General features: G+C 44.7%; 3 protein-coding genes across 3 annotated transcripts; 1 reads left to right on the forward strand and 2 right to left on the reverse strand.

The window, feature by feature from the left end:
* Nucleotides 1–1,522: 1,522 nt before the first annotated feature.
* isg20l2 (interferon stimulated exonuclease gene 20-like 2) lies at nt 1,523–2,119 on the reverse strand (the record flags this gene model as incomplete). The annotated part of the gene is made up of 1 exon (XM_083792588.1): nt 1,523–2,119. One exon carries the CDS (start codon nt 2,117–2,119, stop codon nt 1,523–1,525), a length of 597 nt encoding a protein of 198 aa, XP_083648714.1.
* Nucleotides 2,120–3,039: 920 nt separating this feature from the next.
* On the forward strand, nt 3,040–4,638 carry LOC310878390 (protein IWS1 homolog; the record flags this gene model as incomplete). The annotated part of the gene is made up of 1 exon (XM_083792712.1): nt 3,040–4,638. The coding sequence occupies one exon, from the start codon at nt 3,040–3,042 to the stop codon at nt 4,636–4,638; it is 1,599 nt and encodes a 532-aa protein (XP_083648838.1).
* Nucleotides 4,639–8,114: 3,476 nt separating this feature from the next.
* On the reverse strand, nt 8,115–9,206 carry LOC310878493 (ethanolamine-phosphate cytidylyltransferase-like; the record flags this gene model as incomplete). Its single annotated transcript, XM_083792822.1, has 1 exon — nt 8,115–9,206. The coding sequence occupies one exon, from the start codon at nt 9,204–9,206 to the stop codon at nt 8,115–8,117; it is 1,092 nt and encodes a 363-aa protein (XP_083648948.1).
* Between the last annotated feature and the right edge of the window lie 288 nt (nt 9,207–9,494).

Raw genomic sequence — 9,494 nt, forward strand, 5'->3', positions numbered from 1 at the left:
GGTCCGTTTCAAACAAAATGCCACAAATCACGTGTAAGTGTGCAATTTCTAATTATACACGCACATTTCCACTAGGCCGAGGACGACATGCCACTATTTTTTCCCCCAAATCAGCCTCACGGTGGCGCTATAACAGGGCAATTCCTGTTTTTACCAACTGCATCAATCTGTATACAATTTATGTATGCTTACTCCCTAGAGGCCATGGAAAAACATTTTCCCTGTATCCCTCCACATCTGCCAGTTATAGCGCCACCATGAGGCCGATTTCTGTAAAACACATTGTTTATGTTAGTCACACAGATTTAATCCAAATCTCACACAAAATCGGTATAGCCTACACGTGATATCTAGTCATGTGATCAAGACGAGTCTGTTGGATATCTCAGATTCTATACACTGATTGGCTAAGATTGCTTTCCAAGTTCCAAATAAGTTTTCAGGAGTGGCCCGTTTTGCACAAAATGCTGCTCATCCAGAATTCTATCCTCAGACATGATATGAGTGATTTGCATTTCCTCAACAAAATGAAGAAATGTGTTGCAAAAAACAAACAAAGAAACATGTTTATATTACTCCTAAACATTTTGCCAAATATCACACACCCCTATCTGTGCCCAGAAGAAGGGCACTTTCTCTAGTTCATATTAAAATGTAGGCTACATTGTTGTCCAGCTTTTGAAATGACGTATGATAATGTACGATGATAAGCACGCGCCCCTCACTTCACATGGATGTGATTTCACATAGCATATGGGCTACAACAACACACATCCGTGACTGTCATTGCAGAGGGGGGCAGAAAGCAGCGCTCGAGCGCTGTTCATGCAGCCCTGGAGTGTGAGAAGGTGGAGTTTTTAATACATTGTTTTCATACATTTTAGGCATGTGTGGAACATGCCAACTGTATTATACAGTAGGCCTATTAACAAGTACAAGTACAACTATAAAGTCTACTGTCTCGTAATGTTTATCTTGTATGTTACTGAAAACGATTTTAAATAAAGGGATTTAAGATAATTAAAGCTGTCTCACATTCCGTGCTCATACAGACAGCCACACATCCTGCAACATCTTACTACAGAAAGTGACTGCTGTTGTTTGTCTGGACTCTGACTAGTATACGGGCGTTGTGGTTGAACCTGTCAGAGGTTTGTTTGAAAGACCTACCGGTATCGCTTTCACACACTGGGTAGGGTTTCCGAGGCTACCCACTGGGTCACTGAAGCCTCTCCACCAACAACAACAAGGTCACAGCAACAGGAGAGGAAGTGGCCCTGAAAAGGACCATATTTCTTTTTTTTTTTTACTTTTTTATTTATATAGAGATTTTCTTATGGTATAATAATTGTGTTGTTTGGCGATGACGTCTCCACCAAATCCTCTCCAACCTTCACGGTCCTCTCTCTCTGCTGGCCTCAATCATCCCCTCTGTCACTTTCTTCTCCAACTCCTCCACACGCGTCAGCCACTCACTTGCCATTGTCTTCCACGCTCCAGAATGCTCCACCCTGGAGAGGAGCTACACTGCTCCAACTGCAGCTTCTTCCTCTTCTTCCAACGTCCTCTCCCAGTCCACCTCCACTACTTTGTACAGCGCCATGCTGGCTTTGGCGTCCTCCACGGACGAATGGCCTCTCTTCCCCTTCTGGATGTCACGGTTGAATATAGCCTTGGTGAGTCTCTTCAGCGAGACACACTGTGTTTCAACGAAGCCGGCCTTCTGGTTGAGCAGAGGGATACGGGAGGTGTCTCTGGTTAGTGCCGTGGGGTGACAGTAGTCCAAGGCCTTGAAATCATTGTCGATGGCGTGACCAATCACCACCTTGCTCGTAATGAGCCGCAGTATCTCCTCTCTGGCATACGAGTATGGTGTGGCTTTAGCCAGGTCACGCCGTCGGATTCCACTCCAGCGGGTGCGAAGGTCAGTAACTGGCACGGGTGGTTTGATGAACTTGTCATACACTACGTCTCCTTTATAGGACACGATACTGCAGCGTGCCAGTTGACTGATGCAGCCCTTTGGGCCCGTGCCCACCATCTCACAGTCTATGGCAAACTTTGTTGGGTTTCCAGTTGGTGCTGACCTTCTGGAAGAGGCTGTATTGCACGTCACCATTTAATTTGATTGCTCAGGGTTTTTACAGTTTGTTATGACTGCTACCCATGATTGCTGTGGTATACTTACACGTGCCTCTGAGTGAACTAAGTTGAACTCAATCGATCGATAGCTCATTCATAATTTATCCTCTGCACTGCACTGAGATCTCTTTTATTTCGGCGGTGACGTCACTTACAGTATAGTATGACCTCACACTGGCTGAGAGGCATTGTCACTGTTTTCATATAGCCTATATATTGAAATGTAGAACTCAGAGTGGACCTTATTTACCTTATCGCCACATTAACAAGGTGGGCTTATCAAAGTCAGATCTGCGATGCTACGTCGCACTGCCAATATATAATATATATATAACAGATATATGTCTGAGTTAATAGTATCAGGGGATTTCTTAGTTCCCTTTTGTACCAGTCTGTGCCCCTTTTATGCCCATACATTGAGATCCCTGATGTCATCAATATATGCCCATATATGGGCATATACCATACAGTTTGCCTGTGGCCCCTGGGGCCGCATGGTGTGACTATTGTCATGGCCTGACCGGCCACCTGACCGGTGTTTGCGCCGAGAATTGTTGAGAAATGGTGAGCCCTGCAAGTCTAGATGGCATGACAGTGGAGTGGATAGATAATGAATTCCCAATATGATTATGAGCAATACATTACTTCCTTCGTCTACACACAAACAAAACACACAGACGCACAGGCAATACGTAATATCCATCCGGGCAAGAAAATAAAAAACCCCATAGCAACCATGACATCATCAAAGTATTATCCCAATCAGCGCACACCTGTGACACACCAACTTGGGAGAGTTTGTGGATAAATAAACGTCTATTTTGATTCTTTCAGAGTTAACAGTTGCATACTCTCTGTTGTACTATTTCGTTACTTAACGTTTTTCGTCTAAGGCAAATGGACGGAGGACAGAACTTCAAGTCTGGGAACCAGTCAGGTTATGCTGACGGCACCCCAGTTCAGGACGAGCACCCTGTATCAGATGGGGAGGCTATGAGCAGCGACAAGCATCATTCAGAGGACGTGGAAGGCAGGGAAGGTCTTCACAAAGACTCTGAGGAAGAGCATAGCCAAGGACAGAAGTGGAAGGCTGTGATGCAGTCAGACAGTGAGGAGGAGGGTGGAGGCAGCATGAATGCTGTCAGTGACGGAGAGCAGGAGGACAAGAAGAAGGGTGCAAATGATGATGCCGTTGGTGATGAACCAGTAAAGCAGAAGAAAGCCATTCTGTCAGACAGTGAGGAAGATGATGATGATGATGAGGGCAAGGCTGTCAAACCGTCAGTGAAGAAGATAAGAGTGGTGTCTGACAGTGATGGAGGCTCTGAGGAGCCTGACAGGAATATGTCTGCCAAGCTGAGGGAGTCAGGCTCAGACATCGAGAAAGACAAGGATGAGATGAGGACGAATGCTGCTAAGAGCAAAGACAAGAAGACAGCTTCTGATAGCCACAGTGAGTCTGGAGAAGAGAAAACGATCGCAGACATCTTTGGAGAGTCTGGGGATGAAGAGGAGTCTGCCTTAAACCAAGAGATGGATGGAGAAAAGGTGGAGGAGGAGGAGGTGGAGCAGGTGGAGGAAGTCGTGAACAGAGGTAGTAAAGACACCCGTTTCAAGTCAGACTTTGATCTGATGCTGGCTCGTAAGAAGGCCCAGAGTGGGAGGAAGAGAAGGAAGAACAGAGATGGAGGAACCTTACTCAGCGATGCCGACGACTTCGTAAGCGCCATGATCACCAAGATGAACGAGGCTGCAGAGGAGGACAGAATTCTCAACAGTCAGAAGAAACCAGCAGTAAAGAAGGTAACTCTGCTGCCGATTGTTGTCATGCACCTGAAGAAACAGGATCTGAAGGACACCTTCATAGACAGTGGCGTGATATCAGCCATTAAAGAGTGGATCAGCCCTCTGCCAGACAAGAGCCTCCCGGCACTACGAATTAGAGAACAGCTACTCAGGATCCTACAGGAACTCCCCAATGTCAGTCAAGAGACGTTGAAAGACAGCAGGATTGGAAGTGCTGTTATGTTCCTCTATAAACACCCCAAAGAGTCAAGATCGAACAAAGATCTAGCGCTGAAACTAATCAATGACTGGTCACGGCACATCTTTGGTGTTTCATCCAACTACACAGCGATGACAAGAGAGGAGAGACATCAGAGGGACCTTGACCAACGGATGCCACATGAGAGAAGATTAAGTTCCGACAGTCCGACTCCTGGTAGAGATCTGGAGAAGCAGCTTAACGGAGAAGAAAACGTGATGATACAAGGTGACACTGGGTTCAGTGCACGGGCCCGGGTGCCCATGCCGTCTAACAAAGACTACATGGTCCGACCCAAATGGAACGTGGAGGTTGAATCCCACATGGGTCCTGCAAAGAAAAAACTTTCTCGTGTCAACAAACAGATGCGCCGTTTGGCTCACAACCGCCGTATGGCAACGAAAAGTCATGCTGTGAACATCAGTGTGGACGGAAGCCATATGCCACTCTGAGTAACGCTCAGTCATTTCCTCTTTTTTGATTGGTGCTAAACGCTCCAACATGTGACTTTGTGCGTAAGTCTATGCATTATTATTCCGCCCCAATTCCCATTCAAGTCAATGGCAAAATACACAAAATGACATCATGTGGGCAACTAGCCCACTACATCATCATCATCAAATACTTGATAGTGGGTGCACTGGTGCAGCAGATCAACTCATCAAAGGTTCATTTCACACTGGGGTGTGATGTTTTTCTTTTTTTCCTCCACAATTCCTCCTTTGGACAGCTAGACCAGCTCTGTTCAGGCAGTTGAATAGATGTTAGACATTGATGATGAGACATCTTTACAGGAGGGAGATGGATGCCTAGAGATGAACTGGCCCTCAGCAGCATGGACAAGTCTGGATTGCAAGTCGCCTCACGTTCTTCAGAAACATCATTTTAAATCAAACACCAGATTATTTCTGCAATTCACTTAATAAAACAAGCAACATCATTACCACACCAGCAATGCCAGCCACGGTCATTTAACACTTCCTTTTCCAAGAACTAATCTCCCCAAACATTATCTATCGATCAATATCATTCTGGAACATGTTATTATCTCACATTAATCTCACAAAATAAATTATCTTTCAGGAAAACTTTAAAAACACACATGATGCAGCTGACCACATGACTGGAATCATCATCATTTTTATGTTTATAAAAATAATAATAATTATTAGATTATTACACTATTATTTATCATCATCACTGTTATTAATATTATCATTATTATATAATAAGCTATAGTTCTTGTTGTTATTACTTGCGCAAGCAGAGAGCGCAAGTACTGTTTTCGGCTGCATGGTGACTGCCTCGGCCAATCAGGGATTGGGATTGTGAATTTTTGGTGGTCCCTTGGCCAATCAGGGTTTGTGTAGTTTTGGTGGCGTCGCTCGAATGGTGGTCCCGTACTTGCTGTTGATGGTGATGTAACTATGGTACGTTTTAAGGTTGGTATAAGGTCATTAACAGGTCTAAAGGGTTTAGAACAGCAGTTGTAATAGACATTAGTTATTAGCATTACTTGCACGCTCTGCTTGCGCACAAGTAGGCCATGCATGGCCTATTTGTGTGCAAGGCGCAAGTTGGCACCTCGACAGAGTGCATTTCTAGTTATTATTAATATCATCAGATAATGGTTTATGATTCTACAATAAGCCAGGAAATCAAAGTGTCTGAGCTTATGGAACAAGTCTGACAGCAGGTACAGGTCGAGACAGGCCTAGAAGGGTTCAAGAGTATATGGTTTGCGCTTACTTAGAGCTGGGAATTCTCTGGATCAGAGCCTGGAACATTCTGCGTTGCACATCTGTAAATCTTATGTTGTATTTATTTTGTATTATGTCATAAATATACGGTATTTTCATGTTTTTATATTGAATGTACTGTACTTTCTATGAACCCCATTCAATTCAACCCATTAGCTGTCGGCCCGGCGTCAGCTAATGTGGAATCCGTTTATAAAACAATGGTCAATGGAAAGACGAAAGAGCTGATCGGCGACTACAGGAAGACGGACTGAGAGCACACCCTGCATAGATGGTCCGAGATGAATGTTGTGTCAACAAAGGTAAGCTCATGCTTATCAAAGACCCTAGCCACCACAACCAACCTGCATGCATGTTTCAGATGCTACCAAGGGGCAAGCGGCTTCATAGCCTCAGAGCCTCTAGCTGGCAGGCAGTAGATTGCAAAATAGCTTCTTCTCCAGACAATCATGCATCTATTTGAATGATCTGGCTAGAGAAAAGAAAAAACAACGCCGCCAGTGTGCCAAGGGCACTGGCACAGGTTACTTTTCAGCTGTCAATAGATGTTTATAACCTATAAGAGTACCTTGCACACAGCAACTTCAAGCACACTAGTCAATGGTCAAACTGTTTCTTGATTCCTTTTAAAGGGGCCAAGCATGAAGTACTTACTGTAGGTACCCTATTGTAGGCATATTTGTTAATTTTGTTATTTTTGTTGTTCTGTCCATTTTAAGAAACTTTGCAGGATGGTATTGGTCATGCCAAACAGAATCTTACTCCATTGGCCATGAAGGGGTGCACTATAGTAATCAATTGGAAACTTTTCTGTATTAGTCATATTTTTGCGAGGAAAAAGTGCTGGACTTTGTTGTGTTCTATCCTCGGTGGTTAACCTCTATGCTTGTTATATTGTACTGTTTGGTTAATGCAAAATTAAATTGCTGGTTCAGAATCCAACGGTAGTGGGTCGGGGGCTTAAAGACAGAGTGCCGTGTTGAAACATTATACTAGGAAGATTTCTTTCAAAAAAGTGTACAGAAAGTGTTAAAGTGATGTTTTTATGTGGCGACACGAGTATGAAAGAAGAATTAAGAGCCAGCACTCAATGAATGTCCTTTTCACATGTTTTATTACCTCTGACGAGCCGACGGCCAGGTGGGCCTTCCTCAGCGTTTGAGCCTTGCACCTACAATAATTCACTCTTCTAATTTGCTGTGTTGCGGGTTGTCTGCTTCTGCAATCTTTGTTCCTCTCATTAAATAAGTATAAACCTTAGCACCATATGAACTGAAGCCACATCCACAGCTGTTGTATGATAATGGAGGTTATGGGAAGGGATGACTTTGGTGTATTTCGATTGGGCCTTTTGGCTCAAAGGCTTTCAGCTGTCAGGAAGAAACCAACATTACACAGGGAAGACATATTTGAGTATTATAAGATTAGAGTAATGTTAACTCCATAGACACAAAACAGAAAAAGTACAAAAACCACGACACTCCAACTTTAAGAAAACAGTTCACTGCACTGCTCTATTCTACACCACTACAAGATCACAGCAAGAGGAGAGGTTTTTATTTTTGTTTCTTATAATGTATTATGTATTATAAATAATGTAATACTAGTGGCAAGATGGTGTGTTTGAAAAGTGTTTGAATCTGTTGTGTTTAACTGTCAACAGGTCCTTGAGAACCACTTCGGTCTTGGAAGTCCACATCATCCTCTTCCTTCCTGGAGTAGTCAAGGATCTCTTTGAAGAGTTGAGGGAGCCTGGTTGCTTTTTCATTACAGATCTTGTCCAGTGTGTTTACCCTCGCCATAGTGACAGGAAGACAAATCTGCTGTTTTGGACAGCAGTCCTGATCCGTTTCCCCACCCATTGCTACAGGGTCAGTCTTAACCGGCCACGTAGGTCGCTAACCCTAACCTCAGTCTTTTAAACCGGCCACGTAGGTTGCTAACATCAGTCTTAACCGGCTGTACTGTAGGTCAGACTAATGGGCAGTCTCTTTGCTACAGTAGATGGAAGTTTGACTGTCCAACCATGGTTTACACACATCGCACACCCACAGTTGGGTCCAGTTTAACGTCAAGCTATGTGTACAAGGTTCGGTACATTAGGTGTAGGATCGGTTGGGATATAAACCCTTAAGGCATATAAACCCTTAAGCGACTGAGGCCTTTTCCTATTTTGCTCCTTCCTCTCTCCTCCTCATGGCTTCAATTACTGCCATTTCCCTAGCTTCTTTCTTCTGGTTCCTCACCTCATACTGCAGCCTATTTTCAATGATCCTTTGGACAATGTCATCAGTGACGATGGCGTTCCCACTATCTATCGTGCGGAATATTCCCCTCTTTTTGGACTCATCGTAAGGGTCCGAGCCATCCTGGTCTGTGAGCACCTCCGACGTTCCGTGACACACCAGGTCCACCTTGAAATGATCCAGGAGATCTTTTCCCACCGCATAGGGGGCTCCAATCACCACCTCTGATACATACTTGCAAGCCAGGACACTTAGTGTTCTCTCATGGACATTCATGATTGGATAGTTCTTCCCTTTGTAGAGATTCACTTCCTGATCAATGTGCAGGCCTACAATGACATAGGGCCTCTCTGCCAGCTTGTAGACCGCTTCTAGGAAATCAACATGGCCGGTGTGGAACAGGTCAAAGGCCCCGGTCACATAGATGATTGTGTCTCCGGGCTGGGGCTCTTTTCCCGAGGCAATCTGGATGATCTTCTGTGTTGTCTGGAGGAACTGAGACACTCCTGTCCACGGGCTGTGCCCTTTAGGACCCTTCCCGAAGTTGTCTATGTGCTGCTGGAAGTCCGAGTTATCAATGTTCCTGTGATGGGCTTTGGCCATAATGTCTGAGCTATCAATGTTGCTGTGATGGGCTTTGGTCATGAGCAGCATGCGACCCACCAGGTCAGTGGTGGAGACTCCCTGCGTCCGTTTACACTCCCGGTACCGGCCCTCGAGCTTCACCTCCGCATATGTATCCTTTCCGTCCACCGTCAAGGTGATGTCATCTCCATGCACACAGAAATCACTGTTGTATTTGTTCAGAGTCTCTAGGGCGGTGACATAAGGTGCTCCCTCCACTATCTCATCAACCCACTTGATGGCCCGCACCATCTTATAGCGTTCCGCCTGGGTGAACACTGGAGGACCTTTGTGTTTGGCAATTTCTGCATCTGTATGCAGTCCTACTAAGAGGTAGTCTCCCATAGCCTTGGCTTGCCTCAACTGGTTAGAGTGGCCATAGTGCACCATGTCAAAACAACCGTCAGACCACACCCGGATGATGGGCTTACTTTTGTCAGGGCTACGAAAGGAATCCACAAGCGTAGAACCATTGTCTCTCCCCTGTCCATTCGTGGCATGGTTGCCATTTTTGAACATGTTGACGGCTTTGGTTAACAATCAAAGAAAATACCGGAAAAATATTCGAATATTTAACTTAAATTAGCCCTACATTTACCAGAGGGATATTTGATATTCAAATTAGACGTCAGACTAATTGTGTGGGGGGAGGGGGAAAGACCTGTATACAGTTTAAGT

Source organism: Protomyctophum parallelum (assembly GCF_964188405.1).
Source record: "Protomyctophum parallelum genome assembly, chromosome: 1".
Taxonomy (NCBI): domain Eukaryota; kingdom Metazoa; phylum Chordata; class Actinopteri; order Myctophiformes; family Myctophidae; genus Protomyctophum; species Protomyctophum parallelum.